The sequence below is a fragment of the Citrus clementina genome, unplaced genomic scaffold (assembly GCF_000493195.1).
Source record: "Citrus clementina cultivar Clemenules unplaced genomic scaffold, Citrus_clementina_v1.0 scaffold_9, whole genome shotgun sequence".
Classification (NCBI taxonomy): domain Eukaryota; kingdom Viridiplantae; phylum Streptophyta; class Magnoliopsida; order Sapindales; family Rutaceae; genus Citrus; species Citrus x clementina.
This window is the reverse complement of record NW_006261964.1, coordinates 2,485,537-2,508,411: the sequence shown is the minus strand read 5'-3', so window position 1 is coordinate 2,508,411 and position 22,875 is coordinate 2,485,537. Positions and strand designations below refer to the sequence as shown.

General features: G+C 35.7%; 4 protein-coding genes across 5 annotated transcripts; 2 read left to right on the top strand and 2 right to left on the bottom strand.

Moving 5' to 3' along the window:
- The first annotated feature begins 16 nt into the window (after positions 1–16).
- On the top strand, positions 17–4,914 carry LOC18032275 (probable protein phosphatase 2C 35). The gene is made up of 5 exons (XM_006419693.2): positions 17–1,798; positions 2,876–3,007; positions 3,404–3,622; positions 3,722–3,783; positions 3,879–4,914. Exons 1-4 carry the CDS (start codon positions 893–895, stop codon positions 3,722–3,724), a joined length of 1,260 nt encoding a protein of 419 aa, XP_006419756.1. The 5' UTR covers positions 17–892; the 3' UTR covers positions 3,725–3,783; positions 3,879–4,914.
- Positions 4,915–5,013: 99 nt separating this feature from the next.
- LOC18032279 (SAC3 family protein B) lies at positions 5,014–14,939 on the bottom strand. 2 transcript variants are annotated; one of them, XM_006419691.2, is made up of 17 exons: positions 14,613–14,939; positions 14,301–14,396; positions 13,760–13,831; positions 12,633–12,869; positions 12,121–12,363; positions 11,803–12,030; positions 11,479–11,679; positions 11,132–11,388; positions 10,729–10,829; positions 10,378–10,593; positions 9,917–10,144; positions 9,749–9,840; positions 9,548–9,641; positions 8,622–8,714; positions 7,742–8,526; positions 7,538–7,652; positions 5,014–6,926 (listed from the first exon to the last, which is right to left on the bottom strand). In XM_006419691.2, the coding sequence occupies exons 1-17, from the start codon at positions 14,756–14,758 to the stop codon at positions 5,100–5,102; spliced, it is 5,031 nt and encodes a 1,676-aa protein (XP_006419754.1). In that variant the 5' UTR covers positions 14,759–14,939; the 3' UTR covers positions 5,014–5,099. The 2 variants fall into 2 exon arrangements, with proteins under 2 accessions (XP_006419754.1, XP_024036736.1); XM_024180968.1 differs by lacking the exon at positions 13,760–13,831.
- A 3,326-nt stretch (positions 14,940–18,265) lies between these two features.
- On the top strand, positions 18,266–19,463 carry LOC18032280 (peptide methionine sulfoxide reductase B5). Its single transcript, XM_006419690.2, has 3 exons — positions 18,266–18,465; positions 18,844–19,000; positions 19,125–19,463. Exons 1-3 carry the CDS (start codon positions 18,368–18,370, stop codon positions 19,287–19,289), a joined length of 420 nt encoding a protein of 139 aa, XP_006419753.1. The 5' UTR covers positions 18,266–18,367; the 3' UTR covers positions 19,290–19,463.
- A 1,185-nt stretch (positions 19,464–20,648) lies between these two features.
- Positions 20,649–21,495, bottom strand: LOC18032284. Its single transcript, XM_006419688.2, has 3 exons — positions 21,264–21,495; positions 21,125–21,170; positions 20,649–20,906 (listed from the first exon to the last, which is right to left on the bottom strand). Exons 1-3 carry the CDS (start codon positions 21,471–21,473, stop codon positions 20,851–20,853), a joined length of 312 nt encoding a protein of 103 aa, XP_006419751.2. The 5' UTR covers positions 21,474–21,495; the 3' UTR covers positions 20,649–20,850.
- Between the last annotated feature and the right edge of the window lie 1,380 nt (positions 21,496–22,875).

Below are 22,875 nucleotides of genomic sequence, written 5' to 3'. Positions count from 1 at the left end.
GACAGAAAATTTTCATTTTATCAACACAGAATTGGGGGGTCTTCTTCTACAAGAAGAACCCTCCAATTCTATCTAATTTACCAAATGCGAACAAGTTGAATGAAGAATTGAAGATGATGACGATGATCTATTAACATTTGATCGCATTCTTTTAATGAATCTCTCTGATCTCTCTCAAAATCTTGGCAGCTAAAAAAAAATCTTTGTCCTATGTAATGTTTTTTATAAAATCTTGCCTGACCAATCTCTCACACGTTCACTTTACTATGTCTTGTGTGGTGGGTTTTCTTGGGACCTGAGCCCTTTTTGGTTTTGGTTTTGTTTCTGTTTTCTTGGTTCCCCCTTTCTCTTTCTCTCTCTCTCTCTCTCGAAAAACAAGCCCCAATTTTGTTTACAGCGTTTTTCAGATTTGAGCCTTGATCTGGCGCCCTTAAAAGGTACAAAAATTTCTTTGAAAATCCCACATCGAGCGAAAAGAAAAGAAACAAGAAGCTTCTTGTTCAGTCCATAATGTCCCAAACTTGTGCTTCTCTTTTAGGGTTGATTCATTTGGGGTTTTGCAGATTCTTTGAATCATCATCATCCTACCTTTGCTTGCTAGTTGGTTTGCAAAATTCTCTTTGAAAAACAATACCTTTCTCCATTTTGCATCTTTCCCCAAAAAAGGGGGAAAAATGGGTTCTTTACAAAATTACTATGTAGACGGCCACAACTTTGAAATTGAAAGAATACCCATTTCACCATTTTCACTAACAATTGCATGTCTTCAATTATTTCCTTCCAAGTACTTATAGTTTCTTTTAGGAATTTTATCAAGCACCCTGCTCAATTAGTTCTTCTCTGTTATTTCTTGTGATTTCACTTGTAACATAAATAAAAAAAAAAAAAAAGCATGGGTTGTGTTCATGGGAAGTGTTGCAGCCGATACCCAACCTCATCAGCTGCTGATTCTCCTCAAGAAATTTACAGTCTCCACGGCAAACATTTACTCACACAAAGATCACTAGAATCCGCTTCTGTTCCTTCATATAACTTCAATTTAGAGTACTCTGTTTTGACGCAACGTGGTTACTATCCGGACTCGCCAGATAAGGAAAACCAAGATAGTTATTGTATCAAAACGCACGTTCAGGGTAACCCAAATGTTCATTTCTTTGGTGTATTTGATGGGCACGGTCAATTTGGTACGCAATGTTCAAATTTTGTTCAGCAAAGATTGGTAGAGGAATTGGCAAATAATCCCATGTTGTTGGATGATCCTGTTAAAGCTTATGATTCAGCTTTTTTAACCGTCAATGCTGAGCTGCATTCAAGTGAAATTGATGATACAATGAGTGGTACTACCGCGATTACAGTTCTTGTTGTCGGGGATAAGATTTATGTTGCTAACGTGGGTGATTCAAGGGCTGTGATTGCTGTTAAAGATGGGAATAGAATTATTGCTGAGGATTTGTCTCATGATCAAACGCCATTTAGGAAAGATGAGTACGAGAGAGTGAAGGTTTGTGGGGCTAGGGTTCTGAGTGTTGATCAGGTTGAAGGGCTTAAGGACCCAAATATTCAGACGTGGGGCGATGAAGAGAGTCAAGGAGGTGATCCTCCCAGGTTGTGGGTTCAGAATGGGATGTATCCAGGAACTGCTTTTACGAGAAGTGTTGGAGATAGTACTGCTGAGAAAATCGGTGTGGTTGCAGTTCCTGAGGTGTCAGTGGTTCAGCTAACACCTAATCACTTGTTCTTCGTGGTTGCTAGTGATGGAGTTTTTGAGTTCCTTTCAAGCCAAGCTGTTGTCGATATGGTATGAAACCTGATTAATCTTTTGATGGACCAATAATCTTTGTTTATCTCCTTTCTGATTTATTGCATTACTAACCAGTCGTCATAATTCTATGATTGTTGATTTGGTGAAGTTTTCATTTGCTTGATGCTTATTTTATCTGTTGTGGGACAATTGTATTCCTGTATGTTTAGAAATGTAAAACTTTTCTGTTGTTTAATATTCAAGAGTAGCACATAACTGGTTTTAGCATGTTGCCTATAGTTGACTTTAACACCTTAATTCTGGACTCCAATTAATTGTTATTTGCAACCTTATTTGCTTTTATTGCAAAAGCAGTCAATCCACTAACAAAATCTAGCTATTGTATGGTTCCACACATTCATTCATAGCATCCATGACCAGTGAGAATGTGTCATCTCAGTGAGTGCATGCAAGGGGTGTCAGATGCTCAAAGGAGATGGCTGTAGCTTTCAAGTTTGTTTTCATAGCATTTGAGAAGACTTTTGTTTGGTTAATTGACCATATGGCAGAAATGGATAATAACCCAATTAAATGCGTATCATTAAACTGATTAAGTTGCCTAGAAGTTTAACATGTTCAATTTTTAATGGACTAGAGTTTATTGTTTGCTTTCAAACATATTTAAGAACTCTGAGATCTGCCTGTATTCAGTTGATAATTGTGTCACAGCACATGGAATTTTACCTACTGTTAGCGTCTGATATTTTTCTTTTGTATCATATCAATCAACTTTCATTGTTTATGCACGTTCATTTGTGTGGGTATTCTGGAGCTTAGAGTAGCACATCAATCTATTGCCACTGCAGTTTTGCAGTATGCATCAACCTGTTGTATTTAACTAGATAACAGTATCATAGGCCAAACTATGAGCAGTTCCATTCCTGCCCTCTATGTAGATCATCCGAACTTTTGTGTTTTTTATTATGAAGTATGCTATTCACATTATCCAACTGCTGGCTTTTCTATTTGTCCAACATGATGCATAATTTGCTTAGAAGTTATCTTCATTTCCGGAATTTCTAAGTTGCTGTAGCCCCTATATTCTGCACTTAAGTTTATTTCATTTCTGTTTAGGCGGCAAAGTATACAGATGCCCGGGATGCATGTTCTGCCATCGCCGGAGAATCATATAAACTGTGGTTGGAGAATGAAAACCGGACAGATGATATTACCATCATCATTGTGCACATTAAAGACTTTTCTAATGTGAGTGTGTAAAAATTTTGTTTTGGCTGCTAATCCGTTATACCTTCTGTAAAATTCTGCTGAAGGCTCAATCTTGTGTCAGATTCCCATATTTATTTTCATCACAAGTAAACCGTTAGTGATGTCTGGTAAGGAGGCTGATAATTGCTACTTGGTTAATTGAAAACATTAACCTCATGCATAGGCAAACTTGCTTCGCTGCAAATGGTCATTGTCACACAGTTGGAAACTTGTATTAAGAGCTTCAGAAGAATGAGATTCATTTGTACCCTACTACATTTTCCTTCACAGATACCACTTTGCAGAACATGAATTCGATGCTTGAATCATTGATATTTACTTTTTACTCCATTGATTGTCTGGTAATTGCCTTTTTTTTTTTTTTTTTTTGGGTAGCTACCATCAGGAGCTGGTTATACTGATCCAACCAGTGGGGTCAATTTTAGGCCATCTATGCTGAAGAATGGCAAAGGAACTTCAGACACCGCTACCTCGGGATCAGAATTATTTCGTTCTGTCAGAAGTGAATGCTCAGATCTGCAGCACTCAGTTTCAGTGAACCGAAATCAAGCTACTTTTGTTCCACCTCTATCTCATCAAAAATCTTTAGAAATGGTAAATTTCTCTTAATTACCTTAATTACTCTTTTTTCACTACCTTTTTTTCCTTTTTTGGTTTTGATGACTAGGCATTTTTTTCCCCTATTCATTTCAGTGATTGTGGTAGAAGGCCTTCAGAAGTGCCTGACATCCTGCATATTTTAATTTCCTGAAGAGGTATCTATCTCCTTCATCCTGATCTGCTTCTAGATAAAATTTGTATTCAAATCTTAGAGAAGGATACATGTCTTTGCATCTTTGGATGGTCTCAGGATGTGGATACAGGTGCATTCTAAAGGCTTCAAAAGCGATTTATATTGCATAATTGGTCACTTATTCCTGGCTAGGACTTCTTGCTGATGTTACCAAGGGCTAAGACTCTTTCTAACCTGTAACCACAACCCCAACAATGTACCTTAAGAGAACAAAAGCTCTCCTGCTACCTATAACCTGCTGCCATGCATCAAGAGGAAGGAAATGCAAAAGTTGGGAGAGATCTGGGTTCTTGATGATTAATTCATGGGAGGATGATCAAATATATGCTTCATTTCGACCGAAAACTTGTTTGCAATATTAGATTTAAGGCACGAGTTATGTATAGACCTTACTTGTGATCATCTATCTCAACGATATTTTCTGGAAGAAAGGATCCCCGATGGATAGCTAAATGGGCTGTTATCTGCATTTCCTTGGCAATATATACAATAGCATGGATCGAACCGACTTTATAATAAAAATATTGTTGATGATATGATAGTGGTACAAATATGGGAGGGCATAAGTCATATCGAAAACATAACTGTCGGTTTTATTACCTAAACGCCAAAATAAAATCTAATCTAATCTAAATCCAAATATGACATTGAATCCCACTTGGTACAGACATATAAATAAATGGAGATATTTCACTATTACAAGCATTATGGCTCCAAAAGTTGGCTAAATTTTAGATCATTTAGCCATTTGCATAAAGTGAAGTCTATTGGTCATATGGTTCTCTGATCCCAATCACCCCATTCGAGTTGCTATATCAGTGGGGTGGCTGGGGCCTGATGGGGCCATTCTATTGGTACTTACAGCATCAATGATCCTATAAACCCAGATTTATGAATAAAGTTATTGGCATGGTCAAGCCAGAAACAACCGTCACTCGTCAAGAAATGTATACTAATGAATCGCTGCATTGGCGGAGTGAACATACATTTTTGAGAAAGAGAGAGCTCTAGTTTTACATAAACATCCTTGAGTGATGCAGTGAGTCTAGTGACGTTGCGATTGGTGAAGCTGCTGGTGCTGTGGGCCTCTGATTACTCTTCTCAAACTTTCAGCTAGGAATAGCAGATGTTTCAATCTTTGCTGGAAAGTCCAGCTGTGAAGGAGTTAAATGTTGCACAAAATTCAAAGAAATAACATTACAGAGACAATGCCCTCTATTTCTTATAAATATGTATTTACATACAGTACAAAGTTGACTCTGCCCAAAAAATAGTACATCAGAAGTAAAAGTACAGCTTACTTTCATTTGTATTCTGTACTAAGTGACATTGCTCAAATAACTTGCTTAAATTATCGGTTTCCTTCGTCACATTTGGGGACACTGCTATCTCTCCAGCTGTATTGTTTAACTTACTCGTTACATAAGAAATATCATTTGCAACAGTCCGTTTATTTTTTTCTGATCGATTTCTTTCTCCCTCCTCCACCATGCTATTCGTATTAACATGGTCCTGAATATCATCACTATTCGAGGCCATTGCTGGCTGATGAACTTGTGACTGTGTCTGAGCCCCTTGAGTCAAAATAGGACCACAGCCAGCTTCCGTAATTTCTTGTTGAAATGGATGACTTGTACAACCAACTCCCATCATTTCATCTAGAGACAGATGAACATAGGGTGAAGATCTGGTACCTTCAAGTCCTAACTTATCCAGGTCACCTGAAGTGTGAGAAACAAGGTGCTGCTCCAAAACATAAGATGAAGATACAGCTCCATTGTTTAGAATCATCAATCGCCAACTAAAAATTCGCCGGAAAATCATAACCCACTTTGGAACAATATAGTAGCACGAATTGTGCAGCTCAAGCCTTGCGCTTCTTTGTAGCATTATGGAAGCTTCTTTTCTTGCCAGTGGAACTGCCATCATCTTGCTTGAAAGTGTTAAATAGTTTATCAATAAATTCTCAAGTTGCAATCTCTGGTTCTCGATCTCCTTACCCATCTTACAACCTCGGCCCAAAAAGGATATATCATCAGGAAAAGAAGGAAGTTTCAAGTCCCTTAATGCATGCTCAAGAGATTCGATTCTTCCTACAGAATTCCATCCTAGACTTGGGAAGCACCAATCCTCCATGAAGTTATCATCACCAGAATCCTCCACTAATGCAATCTCAGGACAGGGCCAATTAGAAGGATTTGCTTTGGCAGCAGCCACAATTTCCACCAAGGACTGATCCAATGCTTCATTGAAGGCTGAGATACAATGGTTTGGACTAACTTCATAATCACTTGACTTGCCAAGTACCTCCAGTGCAGAACTAAGGCAAGTCAGAATGAGTTCTCGTGTTCTCATACAATAAACAACAGGTTGAAGGGGTGACTCACTTGCCAACCACCGCAACCCTTCCCTTAGTTGCTCATCACTGAAAAATTCATCTGAGTGACTAGATTGTTGGTCACTGACAAGAAATTTAACCAAAAACCTATTTACCCTAGACTTGTCTAATTCAGAGAGACCCAATTCATTAATTATAACAGCACAAGGATCTAATGCCTCTTTATCGTATGAGCAACTTAAGATCAGAAGGGGAAGACAGGAACCAGAAGGTATTGACATAACAAGTTTATTGAGTTGAACTTTTTGGAGCTTCCATGGGATGCTTTCAGATACTAGGAATAGAACAGCACTTGCTCCAGAAACAGCATCATTCACATGGTTGAATTCCATCTCCTTAACAAAAGAAAAGCAGCAGGTCAGATCGGCACCAGATTGGCTAGGAATCCATTTCTTCCATATCGAAAGGCCAGGAGATGCAAAAACCACATCACCGTCATCTTTTTCAGAAGGCTTAAGTTTTGAAAACAACCACAGCTCCGCAGCCAAATCGGAAATTTGTTTCCTCTGCATCTGTCTGTCTCCTTCTAGACAGGCATGAGAGCACAGAACTATTTTCCAGCACAGGCATTTAGCTTTTGGGTTTCTTCGGCCAAGTATACCAGCTATTGCATCTGAAACATTCAGCCTAGACCATGATCGGTCATGTTTCTCAGATCTCTCCCTCATTACATGATCAATGTCAAACTCACCACAGGTGCTTGGTTGCTGCATAAGAGAAAAAGGAAGCTTAAACAAAATAAAACAATGTTCAAAATAAATAATCAACTAGAAATTTGCTTGGCAACTAGATTAAGCATGTTTCTCAACAGCAGGAAGGGGGAAAGCAAATCTTGATTTGACCATCCCCAACTGTAGACTCCGACAGATTGTCACCTCACTTTTACAGGGTAATGACAAACACACACAAGCATCTATCAGACGCTTCAGACTGCAATGGAAGCAAGAAAATGCAAATATAGTTATCAATTTGCATCAAGGGAACTGATAAGGAGAAAATATTGAATAGAGATCATCTTTCTTCTTTATTACATGGTACAAAGGCATTTGATAATGGATAATGGGCTGGATTACAGGGTAACAGAAAGGGCAAGGGAGATGATAGCTATTTTTCTGAAGCCCTCACATATTGTCAAGAGAAGAGAGGTTGATGCACACTATTCTTATACGGCAATGATGAAGAATAAAACACAAAAACCTAGATGCAATTTTTTCCTCTTGTCATTTTGTTGTGACATATATACATAAAAAAGTAAACTAGAACAAAAGGAACAAAAAATACATGCTACTGAAAGTAAAGATATGAAAAGGTAGCTTACATCACTGTTCTGTCGAATTGGGGGCCCTAAAGACAATGAATTTAAAGCAGTATTTGCTGCTAACTGCCTTTGCTTGCGTAACTCCTTTTGCTTTAACGAGCGTCGCCTCCATAACCTTAAATGAGAGAAATTCAAGATGAGTGAGAGATAAGATAGAGTGCTAAACTTCAACTTAAAGTCAAAAAGTTGAAAGAGCCATCAAACCTTAAGATCAACTTCAGTTTTGCTGAAGCATAATTTTTCATAACTTCATTGTTTTCATCTTGCACAACTTTAATGTTTTCGCCTTCTTGATGTGTATCTTGAGGCTCTTCATATTGAACACTCTTAATTGCCGCACCTTGCTGTAACGAACTTCCAACAGAATAATCATATCTTTTAGAACTGGGGGATCTGTCTTGCAAAGCTTCTGTTCTTGCCACAAGTTGCGTGGGAGAACCTTCCATGTCAGAGAACATCTTTTTCTCTGGAGAAATTCCGAAAAGAACATCTCCATTTTGCTTTTCTTCAGTCAGAAATTTGGCTGGCCGGGATATAGAACTGTGTGGTGCTGAGAAAACCCAGGGAAAAACAGAGGCACCAGTTCTCTGATGGTCATCTTGACATTGTTGATCAGCCATTGATGCTTCAATCATGGGCCGAAATGCTATGCTATTTTTCGGGGATGAAATGGCTACAGAATCGGGCATTTCTTCCTCAACTACAGGAACACAGATCTTCCTATCAACAGAAGGAATTGCTTCTATGTCAGACTTATATTTATTATCCAGCTGCATGGCTTTTGTTGGTTCTGCAGGAGGTGTGACTTGACTAGAAGCTGAAATATCTTCAACCATCCTTCCTGACCTTTTCAAAAGGACTAGTTTTGAACACTTGGTAGGATAGTCCTTGTCACTGTTGAGAAATGGGCCTTCCTTCACCATGTATGGCTCCTCAAATTCCTTTATCGAAAAACCATGATACTCCAAGAGGCTTTCAATGTCCTCTTCCTAATTTCAATAATGAAATCACAAAATTTAAGAAAAGTATGAAATTCCTGAACGAAACAGACAAAATTTTGACTTAATAAAGTCAAAAAAAGTACCTCCATCCCAAGCCATCGGCCAACATGGGCAACAGGGAGACCTTGGTTATTCTGCAGACCAGAGTATAAAGAAGCAAGTGCCTGGGTGCGTAACTGATCAAAATAGCAAGGAGAGACAACGTTACTAACATTATTCTGCAATTTTATACTTGCGCTCCTTCAAATTCCAGCATTAATATGGAAAAGGAAAATATCCAGTTATTTCGCAGCCTAAAATATAACTTCATAATCAAGTTAGAGATGATGTTATAACTTCTCCCTCAGCAACTAAGATACCTTAGGTCACCACTCAATGATGTGTAGTCTCGTCTATTAAAGGCTGACAGTAACCGAATTGTCAGTTGCACCGGACATTCATGCAATGATCTAACGTCATATGCCTTCCCTCAAAAATACATATATTAACATAAGGAAACTCAACTTGAATCTCAATATTTGTTCAAATATATACTTCAACGTACAGCCAAAAAAAAAAAAAAAGGAAAAAGCTAAAGTTAAACAAAAATCTAAACGCAAATAATAATGGATCAGTAAGACAACAAAGAGAAGTATGTAGATAAGAAAGAAACCGATACTAAAGTAAAAGAAATCTAGATGCAAATAATATGGATCACTAAAGATAACAAACAAAGAGAAGTACGTTATTGGTTTGATCAGAAAAGCATTATTAAAACTTATAATTAAAGTATGAATCAGTAACCACTACACATATCATAGCACAAGTAAAAGGAAAAAATCATAACATGGTGTTGCCTTTAGTCGAACTTTATCAATCTGAAACAAAAAGTCTGATGGTGTACTACATTACTCATTACTATATAAGCAACTGAAATAAATGGTACATAATTAAGGGCTATGCTCTTCAATATCTGAAAGGCTAGTAACTATCGTTTGATTCTCATTTTCAATCATAGAGTTCCTCATACCTTGGAAAAATGAGCATGCATTAAACATGCTTGAAGGTAACTCGCTTTCCTTGCAAGCCGAAAAAAGGCAATAAAGTTACCCGTTCTACAAGCTCTGGAGAAGCCAATCACTTCAATTATTAGACCGAATTTAACATATCAACCATCCCGAAAAATAATAATAATAATAATAATTAAGAAGAAAAGTGGGGGAGTGAAGACCTTGCAACACTGCGGGCAAATAGAACCTCCGGTGTTTGTCTTATTTCTGGAGTCATCTTTGCAAGATCCAGTGAGAGCTCTGCAGGTTCAACCTAGTAGAAATTGCTTGTTTTCACTGAAAAATTTAAGTGAAACATTTACAGTTGAGATGCCAGTGCAGATACTTACTTTGTAACCAGGATGCTTGTCAAGTTTGAGTAGCGCATAATAACCTCGAAACTCTTTTTCTGTGGAAATAATCAATCCTCTCTTCCTGTGATCATCATACATCTGGAACAATTCAACTGATGTTTTGTTCATCTGCTCAATATTGAGGTGAGCATCAAATCCCTCAGAAAAGCCCTCTCCCTTAGTATACTCGCATAATTCGTGCATGGCAATAATGTGCAGCCTTATCTGACACCCACAGCAAACAGCAAGACTTAGTCTACAGCATTGTATCTACACAGCCATACAAATCCTTTGGGGCAGCAAACTACGACTTCAATTAAAAGTGATGGCATAAAAGAATTTACAACATTGTATGCAAGATATTGCAGGATGTAAAAGTTTAATTAACTTTATTCAAGATGCATAAACTAATACACATTATGTAAACAAAAACTGAAAACGCGGTAACAAGGACGAACCATTTGCTCTAGCATAGTAATAGCTTCTTGATTAAAAATGTGCTGCATCCTCAGGTCCATTCGAATTGCTCTCATCCTGTCCCATAGGAAGTTGTACAAGCCTAGAAACCTTTCATCATAAGGCTGATCTAGCAAATCAAGCAAATAACCAACAGTCTTCTGCAGGATTGGCATGGGTCGTATCAAATTTGCTTCCCTCTCTGCTGTCCTGTTATACTGAGAACAAAAATCGGTCATGTTCGAGGTCATAAATGAATTATGGACGGAAGTAGCTTCTTGAGCAACGACTGTGGTTAAATTAAATTGATTTTATTTCCTGTTTAAATAAGAACATACAAGAGTAACTATTACCTTTTTAACGGCAAGGTATTCGGTTGTTTGATTTCTATCACCATCCAATCGTTCATACCGGTCAAGATCCCCTTTTCTTTCTCGTTCTGCCCTTTCTGACTCTGAAATATGAAGTAAGATCCTATTACATCTAACTCTCGGATAATTTCATATTTAGGATACTTTCACAAAATATTACAACCACCTCCTTAATTGATAGTATTGAAAGCAAAAATAAGACGCTTTTCTAGTTCTCCGTATTGGTATTGTTTATCGCCAAGAGATTACAGAAGAAACCCACTTCCATTCATATTCTAATCTGACTGGGAAAATATAAAACAAGAACGAACTCAAGACTCAGGTTGCAACTAAATACCAGTATATTTATATGCTTAACCGCAGATCTAGGAAAAGAGACACCTACCAGGACACATATCAGGACATGACCCAATAATAACACTGGATGCCTCCAAGCCTTCATTATCTGATAAAGTATTTTCATTGGGATAATCCTTTGCTGATTCTATAGAATGCCCCCCAACAAACTTTTGTCTCTCTACAACAGACTGCCCCCGTCCACTGTTAGAAACTTTTTTATCTGTAATCTCAGGACTGATTTGCACATTTTCACTCAGCTCAACGTTAAAGCGGGCCAACCGTTTTGCCTTGGCTTGCATTTCTCTATAAATTACAAGGAAAAAGTAAGGGAAAAGCAAAAAACTGTAATCCATAACAAATACTAGTATGGAACCAAGACATCCAACATTTTACCGTTCTGCATCATATTGAGTAAAATTGGAGTTTTCCTGCAAATCTTGACCAACTGAAGGCAAAGGAGGAGACCTTGTTCTTTTTGGAACAGGGTATACATTGGACCTGGTTGCACCAACAGCACTTTTCGAAGATGGCACAGACCTCTGCAATACTTGAGAATTAGGGGCACCGAAAACCGCATTGGACCTATTGCTCTGCCTAGAGAAGAAACAGAAGGCCACGCAAGAGAAGCACACAATGAGCTCACAGACACATAAAGAAAGGTAATGGTGAGAAAAAGGATAAGAAACTGAAAAATCTTCTATAATATATGTAACTAACCTTTTGGAGTGAGGATTCTCCGGGGAAACACCATTGGCTGATGTGATAGGCGGGGCACTGGTTTGTTTTGGGCCTTCAACAGTAGCTACTTGCCCCATAAAACTTCTTTCATCATCATAAGAATTTGCATGAGGTAAGGCTCTGGACTGATCTTGCTGAGCCAGTGAGTTAGTGTAATTGCCAAGAAACTTGGCATGATCGTCCCATGTGGAAGACGATAAAGCAGGCCTGTTAACAGAAAATACAATTACCAAAGATAACACAGTGGAATAGACAGTAGGAAAATCTGAAAAAGCTGCTAACACATATGTACTTAACCTTTTGGAGTCATTTGAAGCAAACTGAGGATTATCCCAGGAAAGACCATTGGCTGATGTGACAGGTGGGGACCTAGTCCGTTTTGGGACTTGGACATTAGCTACTTGCCCCATGGATCTTCTTTCGTCATCAAATGAATTTGCAAGTGGTAAGGCTCTGGACTGATCTTGCAGAGCCAGTGAGTTGCAGTAATTTCCAAGCAACTTGCCATGATCATCCCGTGTGGAAGAAGAAAATCCAAGCCTGTTAACAGAACTTACAATTACCATGGATACCACCATGGAAGAGACAGTGGGAAATGAAACGCACAGACAAAGACTAACATGGTAGTATAGTTGCAAGCAGACCAAACTGTTGGGTAATAACTCGACCAATATTAAAGAAAAAGCGGTTTGGGGCCAATGCAATTTAAAAATATATCAAGCTTAAGCATTCCCCTAGCAGCCTAGCTTGTACTATTCATGTAGGAAAAAAAAGGAAAACTAAAAAGATTAAAATGAGAGACAACATACCTTGGATTGGTAGTTTGACTAGAGTTTCTTGAAAATTCCTCGTCTCTAGAGAGCAAAGGAGGTGACCTAGTTCTTTTTGGTTCTTGAAGTCCGGCAGTCTTAGCTGTACTGCTGGTTCCATAATTACTTGAAGCAACAAATGGCATGACAGCAGAAGGCCTACGATGAGGCGGGGTATCATAATCTTTGAAGAGAGATCTTTGCCCATTATCCAGTCTTTGAGGTGGTTCAACAGGCCTGAGTGAAAATGAGACATCAGTAGGGGACTATGTGATGTAAAACCTCGCTGATGATAAACACAATGATATTCTCTGCTATGTAGCTTATGGTTGCATGTGCAAATCCCACTATTTGATACTATCACAACATTATCACTCCATGAGAAAAAAGGGAGAAAAAAGAAGCAAGGTTCAAAGCCTCCATCAGCCAGAATGAAAATCTCTGGTCCAGGCCAATGACGGCAATCAAGCAATAATGAGATGTCATCCTAGGCTACCTGTTGAACAAAATAATAGGCAGCACTGAGATTTGCTACACCCAGTTCATTATGTTGTGCAGTAATTGATAGTAAGAGCGGTTTGCTGCCACAAGCACATGGCAATACTTCTCTCCATTTATTGAGAAGGTGGTGCAAAATACTACAACAGGAGGAATATCACCATTTTATTTCTTAATCTCACGGTCTACTAAGATGATACAAAAAGAAGCTATCGAGGGATCAGAGTTAACTCTACATAACATTTTGATTTTCATTGAGTATGAGATAGATCTTGAAATTTTGGCATATCTAATCTTACTATGTGACAGCTCTCCATTTTTTGCATAACTAATCCTACAAAGAGATTGTTGTTTATGCCATCTAGCCCAGAATTCTCTAGAAACTTTTGGCAGTTCACGCCTGACAGAAGCAAAAGAGCATACATGCACCGGCACAAAGCAAATCTATGCATGAACGCATGAAGGGATTAACTACCAATAGCAAGAATGTATATATGCCTGCACACACATGCCATATTGCAATGCTAGGTAACACTATATTGACACATGCGTTTATTTAAAACATAAACCATAAAGCCTCCGAACATGATTAATTCTTCTAACCAAACAATTTTTTGTTAGACAGTTACCTGTGGACTCCTGCAGATGAGTAATTGTCAAAGGGGGAAGGAGGTGATGCCACTCTCTGCAGAGCCTCAGGTCTGTTATATTAACAGAATGATAATCATAAATTTTTCCCTCACCCACAAGGAATAAAAAGAACAACTTGCAATGCATAATCATGCCATTTATGTTAACATGAACAAGTGTCCAAATGTTAAAACGACAAGGACACCCAGTTGTCAATTTGTGAAGGTAGCCACAATTGCACCAGAATTCTTTTCTAGACCCAGCAGTGTATGTATAATTGCAATTCTTCAAATACAGAGCTGCCTAGGCAACCAACAGATGAGTGTTGCCCAATTTTGGAAACAAAGAATTCCCATGTACCCAATTGTTAAGAGATAGCCACAATCAGAATAATAACACTGTTTGTGCATCTGTCTTCTGCTTGGGAGAGATCAGTTCTCAAATACCACAATACAAGATAAATTAGAAGCATACTAAACTTCTCATTATAGAAGAAAAAGGTTAAGAAAAGCCCTAAAGTTTGATGGGTGGGTTTCTTACCTTGCATTGGAAGCTTGAAAAGGTCTCGCTGCAGGGACAGAGCTTCCAAAACCACCCAGAGGAGGTGAACGAGTGATATCTACAACTTCAGGCAACCTAATGATCATCAGACCAAAATCACACAAATCAGCTACGAATAGAATTCATAAATACAAAAATCAATGACTTTGCAAAAACTCTTAAATGAAAAGACCAAACTTCCAAATCAACAAATTAAAAAAACCAATCTTTAACTTACAGAATGAACCAGATGTTTACAAATTTAGAAATAGAAAGACAGAGCGAAAACAGAAGAAGAAGAAGAGGGGTTACCTGGGAGATGGAGCAGACGCAAGAATGGGGAAAGGAGGAGAAGCAGAACGACTAGTGAACTGACCAAAAGAAGGTACGTGCTTTGGTGGAGCTGATGGCCCTGATGCCTTCCCAAATCCTGCACCTGAATTATTATTAGACGCCATTATTTCTTTCTTCTTCGTCTACAGCATCAGTGATGACATTACATCAGTGTATCTCAGTGATGGTAATACTGCGTCGTCTATTGAATCGGGAAAGAGCGAGAGAGAGAGAGAGAGAGGGAACCGACTGCGGATCGGAAGTATCAGCTCCAGACACCGTTTTCAAATTATAAACGGCGTCTGTTTAATAATTATTTATAAGTTACCTGTTTTTGGTTCAAGTATAAATAATGTAATTGAGTCTAAGCTTAACAAGGCTAAATTTTGAAAATAATTGGGCTCACCAGCTGGGCCTTAACCTTTTGTCCAGGAATAGATCTTTTAAACATCCCTCTAAATGTCTTGTAACACCCCTTTTCAATTTATATCCTATAATACCCATGTTAATTTGGTAAAATATAAATTCATATATTAAAATTAACCATCTTCCTATAAAATTTTACTCAAAAATAATTATTTATTTTAAAATATTAAATTCATCTTAAATTTTTTCTTCTTATCATATAATTTCTATTTTCATAATTTTAAACTCTAATCACTTTCTCCCAAAAAAAAAATATTTCTCAATTAAAATTTAACATATAAATATAAATTATGAAATAGGTGGGTGTAGAATATCTTGTCAAAAGAATAACTTATATAAGTGTTTAATTGAATTTTCATTTAAAAAAATTATTTAATATGTGTTAGGTTATTTAAGTAATTTCAATTAAAAAGAGAGATTATAAAAAATACTTAAGAGGTGCCAAAAGGCCTACTCTTTGTCCGGCCTTTAAGTGGAAAGATTTTTATTATATTTTATTGGTTTAATTTGCTGAACTGTGTCACTGCCTATCAATTCTTCTAGTGTGCAAATGATATTCGAAAAAAAAAGGTGAAAAAATGCCATTACAAAATAACCATTTTAATTCGCTCACTTAGTAGTTATTTGAGAAAAAGATAAATTATCACTGAATTATCACTATTTCTATTATCAATTTTTTTTGGGATATGATTGGCATAAAAGACAGTCTTCGGGTCAATTTGGGATTGCGGTTGTTGATTAAAAATAACAATTTTAAAATAAGCAGTTGATTAAAAAAGTAATTTGGTGTTTAGTGAACTGTGTTGCTGCGATTGATGTGAGTTTGAAAAGTAATGTACATGTATTTGGTAAAATTTATTATAAATGTGTTATTTTATCATATAATGATCAAAATCGACATAAGTTGAAATTACCTTCTTTTTTTTTAAGTATGTTTAATAATATTTAGACATATTTTTTCTTTTTAAACCACGTAAAAAAAACTTAATAATTTATTATATAAAATAAGATAAAAATTCATACTAATAATTTAGATAAAAATAGAAAAGTAATATGCACTACTTTCACATTAAACTTGTTGCAATAAATACCATAATTATAGAAAAAATATAAATAAATTGAATGTTAAAATCCATGGTTATGAAATTGATTTTAAAAGTTATGGTTAATTTTCATGTGAAATTGTTCATAGTTCAAAAAAATTTGTATAATTATATGCAAGTCTTTTTTAATCTTATAATAGAAAATACAAGTATAATATAAAAAAAAATGAACTTACTAGATTAAAACTTTGATATTGGAGAGAATATGCAGTAGTTGTGGTGGTAATATGATATCTGATGGCTTACATATTAGAGTGTACAGAAAAAATAACATAATTATTTTTGTTAAAATATTAATTAAGATTATAATAGGAACATCAAAAAGATATGTTAGCTTATTTAAACTGCTTATAAAAAACAACCCCCTATCTGCTTTTAAAAGTTACTGTCAAAATGAAAAAAATTATGAAATAAGAAGTTTTTACAAAATTTATCAAGTACTATTTTTATCACAAATTATTAAATAAGTAGTTTATTAAATTTCAATCTCACTCCCAAACGAAACCTTCCTACGGAGTCTCTTGATAAGCTTATCCGACGTTCTTTTTTCCGTCTTATTGCTCTTGTTGCGCTTATTCGCTCATTCTTCGTGCCCCACTAATCACTAGGCCGAGCCTAAGCACATATCTAAGCTGACGATCTCGATTAGTCTTTATTATTTAGTTCCATGGGCAGCGTACGATAGGCTCCCGGATGTTGTTGCATGCGCATTCAAGTGGAGGTAAGCAATTCTTTTATTGTTGCATTCTTGTTAGTGTCAATGGTATTTTATTTTATTTTTTCATTTAAAGTAAATTCGCTATACTAATATTCAAAAAATGCAAATTTGAAAGCATTATAGAATGATCTTATTAGCAATAGCTCGAACTAATAAGTAAGTTGTAAAAACAAATAATAATAATTTTTTAATTTATTTTATTTTTTAAAGCTAGGGGATGGCTGTAAAATAAAATAATAATAATAATAATAATAATAATAATAATAATATGTGGTTTTGTCCATATTAATAACATACATTATAGTGACGGACTCCAAAAGGGGGCACTATTTTGATTAAACACAATCACATTATTTCATAGAGACGAGACTTATAACCATAGTAGCAAACGCAAGAAGCACTTCATCAAATTCTGGCTTAGCCATATCTTCCTGGTGCAAAAGCACCCATCCTTCAACACCATTTCCCAATCTTGAATTCGAAAAAAATCAGCTTATTTCTTGCATGTGTGTAGAAAAAATTCAAAAAGAGGGTGTGCATATGCTTGTTTCTTCCCGGCATTTTTTATTTTGCAAATATTAAAAGATAATTTGAAAGTGGAAGAAATACTAGTTTGATACATAACATTTTACTATAAAGTAGGCTTGTCGTTTGGATTTGTGATTTTTGAATCTCACTTCCAACATTCATTGCCTTAAGTTTTCAGTGATTCATATTCCCAGGGTTCACTTTGAATTTTATAGAATGCATCGTCAATTCTTTGTTTTTTTTTTTAATTTTGATTTAATTTTTGAGGATCTGAATGAAACGAACCAAACTGAAAATATCCACCATGTTAAATATGAAAAGACAGAAAAACAGTATGTTTTTATTTCCTTTTAAAAGTGGAAAAATGCTTATGATATAGTGTTTGTTTTTCATTTTACTAAAAAACATATTTGTTATTTGAATTTGGATCCCTTTTTTTTTTTACATCTCATATTTACTTTTTTTCATTTATAATATTTATTCATGTTTTTTTTTTGCGTCTCATAATGATACAAATTCTTATACATACTTATTTCGTACAAACTTATATGACATAAATTCATTGCTTCGATGAAAATAGAAGACAATCAAAATAAACCATGTGGGCTAAGAAGTATTAAACATAAATAATTAAATTATGTCACATAAATTTGTATAAGAGTTGTAAATCTATCTATAACCCTATTATTTTAAATGTAAGTTAAACAACAATAACAATAATAATAATAATAATAGGGGTGTGATGAAGAAAAATTGTAGGGCTGGATAGTACCATTCTAAGGCCCAGTGTCAGTTCATTTTGGGCTAAAAAAGTTGAGCTTGAAGCATAGCGGTGACGGGAAGCACCCCCATTGACCGAGTTCCCGTCCACCTTCATCTCCAACGAATCTTTTAAAATCAATTCCAGAATCTATCAACAACAAACACACGCTGGTAAAAAAAGATTGAAACCAAACCCCATGACTGCAGCAGCAGATTCCGTTCAGAAAACCGAGGAAGAATGGCGGGCCATTCTCTCCCCCGAGCAGTTTAGGATTCTACGCCAGAAAGGAACCGAGTAACCAATCCCTCCCTCATTTTGTTCCTTTCTTGATTCCCCCCCCCCCCCCCCTTTAAAAATGGATGCAATCCTTATACACATTGGATTCATCATCAATTCAATTTCAAGTTAATTACTGATTATATGGGGTTTTAGAGTATATAGAATAGTTAATACGTTGCCAGTTTTACAGTTTTGTACATAATATATTATATCCAAAACTGTTTGGAACATGTAACTTATAATATTAATGGATAAACTATTTCTTATTTAATAAAACTTTAGAACTCATAAATCTAGATGATACAACTTCACTTATGTATACACATAAGGAAAGCAAGTTTTGAATTTTGTTTTCAGTGTCAATCATGCCCATTTATGCTAAATAATGCACAGGCCGCGAGGAACTGGGGAGTACAACAAGTTGTCTGCGGATGGGTTTTACAACTGTGCTGGCTGTGGAACTGCGCTTTACAAGTCTGTTACCAAATTCGATTCTGGATGCGGGTGGCCAGCTTTCTATGAAGGTCTTCCTGGAGCCATAAATCGCTCCGTAAGTGTTTTCTGATACAAAGTAGTGGTAAACATATAGTGATTTCCGTTCTTGCTGCAAGATGTTTTTGGCAGTGAACGTGATCTTTGACCATGAGTTTTGAAATTTGATGATTTTGTTTCAGCCTGATCCTGATGGAAGGAGAACCGAGATAACTTGTGCTGCTTGCGGGGGTCACATGGGTCACGTCTTCAAAGGGGAGGGATTCAAAATGCCTACAGATGAACGCCACTGTGTCAATAGTGTTTCAATTAAGTTTATTCCAGGTGATGCTCCTGCTTCATCATGAAGAATGTAAGACTGTCATGGGGTTGTTGAATAAGATTTGACTGTTTGTCACTTCTGCCAATTGTTTTTGGCTTTAATGTCCTAGACATGGTGTTGTTTGTATAATTATCACGCGGCCAATATTAGCCTATGCCATAGTATAAACCACTTTGTTTGGTTTGCACTTTTGCTTCAATTTTGTGATGCTGTTACCCTTGTGGGATACAGAATTTAGGTAACAAGATTGGTAGCCAAAACCTTTACCTTTACCGTTACTCTAAGCCTGGACCCATTTTATGGGAAAGGAACGCTACCCAATGGATAACAGAAAAGATACTGAAAACTTGCCCCTGCAAAATCCTTAAAACTTCTGTGATGAGTTATCTTCTTTATGGCACCATTCATCCAAATAAAGTCATCATCATCTAGATATATGAACTTATCTTGCTTTCCCTGTTTCTTTGTTCTTCTATTATGGAGTCGACTATCAAAGTCAATCCTCTTCCATCAATAAGAATTCTGGACTCTCCTCTCATAGAAACCCCTCATGTGGTGATCTAATCTTCTTCACTGAGAAGCTCATTAAGCTTGTCACAATGTCAATGCAAGCATTAGGTGGACCGTGGACTCAAGGGATGGGATTGTTGAACAACTTTGACTAATTGTGGTTTCAACGCCATTAAACCTTCAGCATTAATATCTTAAACATGGTGTTGTTTAGTACTTTAAGCTGGCCTGCTTGTGGGGCTATGCCATATTAGTGTGAAATACTTGATTGTTTTAACTCTACAACTTTACAAGTGATTTGTACTTGCTATTGTAAAAGCCACTGTCCTTGCTCTGTGGGAAACCGGAATTTAGGTAAACTCGATTAGTAGCCAAATATTTACAATCACAGATCCCAAAGCCTATTGTAGGAGAAAGGAGAAGTTGTCTAATGAGTAACGGAAAGGATCCCAAGAACTTTCCCCTGCAAAATCCTTCAACTTCCAAGCATGGTCATGGCTTTCCTCAAAGACTTTCTATTAAACGGCAGTGTATCAGCAAGAAATGGTTGCACTCAGATGCATATCCTTTACAGAACTGTACATTGCTCGTTCACCTAATAACATCTTCATAAAAACCAAATCCAAAGTCATTCTGTTGACAATAACTTGTTTGAATTCAAAAACACTATATTATGGGGTCTATAACTTGCAGCTAGACCAGTTATTCAAAATTGCAGCTAGACCAGTTGTTAAAAAGACAAGAGAAAGAACCTGATAAAATTATTGACGAAGCATCCTACCCAAGAAAAATAAAAAAGTATAATCCAAGCAAAACACAAACAGGATTTAACCAAGAAAATGGTTTACACCAAACATGTTCAACTACATGGGAGTTTTATTTCTTAAAAAATCCATTCACCCACCTTAAATTTGACCTTGCAATGCAAGGAACATTTGATTAATCGAAACATAATGCATAATATATAGAAGCCTATTGTTATCCAAAATTGTTTCCTACATGAGCATTATTAGGAATCACATTTCCATGTGTACAGTAAGATAATCTTCAACACATACTACGGATTTGCTTCGTTCTCACTTCCCTTTGTCATTCTTTCTCCTCTCGTTGCACGCCTTCAAAGCTCGAACCTCTGTTATTCATCAATATCCGAAAGTTAAAAACAAACAAATAAATAAACAAACAAACATAATAATAATAATACAACAGCATTTTAAAAACTTCAGAATATTAGTTAAAGCCAAAAAAAAGAAAAGAAAAAAGAGAGAGAGTATATTTGATTTCGTGCATTGGAATTTTCAACACAAAATTTTTGTTTTTTTTTTTAATTTTTGTCCCTTAAAACTATACCCATCTGACAAGATTTCCAATTCCTGTTGTTGTTAACAAGACAATCCTGCAAAAAAAAAATTAAAATTAGTTAGGGTTTAGGGTTTTAGGTCTTTCAAGTTAAAAAGATAAAATCAATGAAGAAAATATGTTTGGTCACCTGTAAAGACAGGTAAAGAGCAGAGCATTCTCGAAGCTGCTTCACGTTCTCGTCGTCGTCGTCTGCGTCGGACTGACGAAGAGGTGGCGATGACGGAACCCGGAATTGATTCGGGTCGGATTTTGTGTTTGATCGGTCCATATTTTGGGTCGTTTTCGTAAATGGGTTCACTTTCTTTTGTTCAGATTCGAGCTTGTGGGAGCATGACATGACCCATAGATTATGTAACCAACAATCGTGGGCCGTTATTATCATTCGTGACTTTAGTAAAAGTAAAAAATTTAAAGAAAAAATTTGAAACCTACAAGCTTATACGTAAATTGATGTAATTTAATTCAATCAAACAATGCATTTACACATTTCCTCTAATTTCTTCCAATTAAATATGTATAAAGCTTCAATCTTGTTAATTTTATTTAAGTTGAATGTTGTTGAATATATAAGAAAATAGGCAGACACTTAATATTGACATTTTTCTATTTATTGAAAGCTCAACAATTGTCAATAAAAGAATAATTTGTAAAAATTGAAAAAAAATGATAATCAAATGTGATAGAATTAATTCATTTGTAAAAATTAAAAAAAAATAGTTTCTAAATTTTTGTTGTTTTTCTTATTTTCTCTTACATTTTCTTAAAGTAAATAAGCTCACAAGGCTTTTGTAATTTGATGTTTGGACCTCTTACTTTTATTGTAAGAAACCGAAATATCCTTAGGTATGCCCTTGCAAAATATTCTATTAAATGTGCATGACATTTGGTTCAACATCAATGAATGAGAATTGGATGTTTTAAATTAGATGAGATTGCATTAGAGAAATGAGCTTTACTAAAAACAACATAATCCAAGAACATTAAGTCATTAACCAACATAATTCGGAAGGATTACCTATTTGACCATGACTTCTCTCTCAATCCTAGTATCATGGGCTTGGTGTATTATGTTTATCCACAAAGGGCGCTGTGATGATCAAGTAAGCATGCTCGAATGAAAATGAGTAAGAAAGAGAGAAAATTCAAGAGAAAAAGAGAACAAATCTAGAGGTTTCTAGAAAAATAGTTTTAGTTGGAACGCCACACTATTTACATATAATTATTCTTAAAAAGAAAAAAGAAAAAAGAAAAAAGAAAAAAGAAAATTAGGTTCCCTTCTTAAATTATTGATTGAGACACGTACTTCTTGATTTAGGTGGTTAACATAATCTTTCGATGAGGTACGTGTTCTTATTTTATCTTATTAACTTTTCATGCCCATGTCTTATTTGATATTAAGATTGGACATTTATGATTTAAAAGTTACAGTATTAAACTGTTTAATAAATACTAATTGCTGTAGTTTAAAAGTTCAGTTGATTTGTACTTATAAAACGAAAAATCTTTTCTATCTTTAATAATTCTATTAAAATAATTATTTAAAAATTATATTTACTACATACTATTAATTTTTATTTTATAGTTATAATTTTTTTATAATAATTATAGTTTAAAAATTACAGTATCTTAATAACAGACAGAACCTTAATTATGTCATTTCATTGCTGTTATGTTTTGGGTAAGGATCGCTTGAATGCTTTCACTAACCCTAAGTAGTGGTTAGAAAGCTGACAATTGGA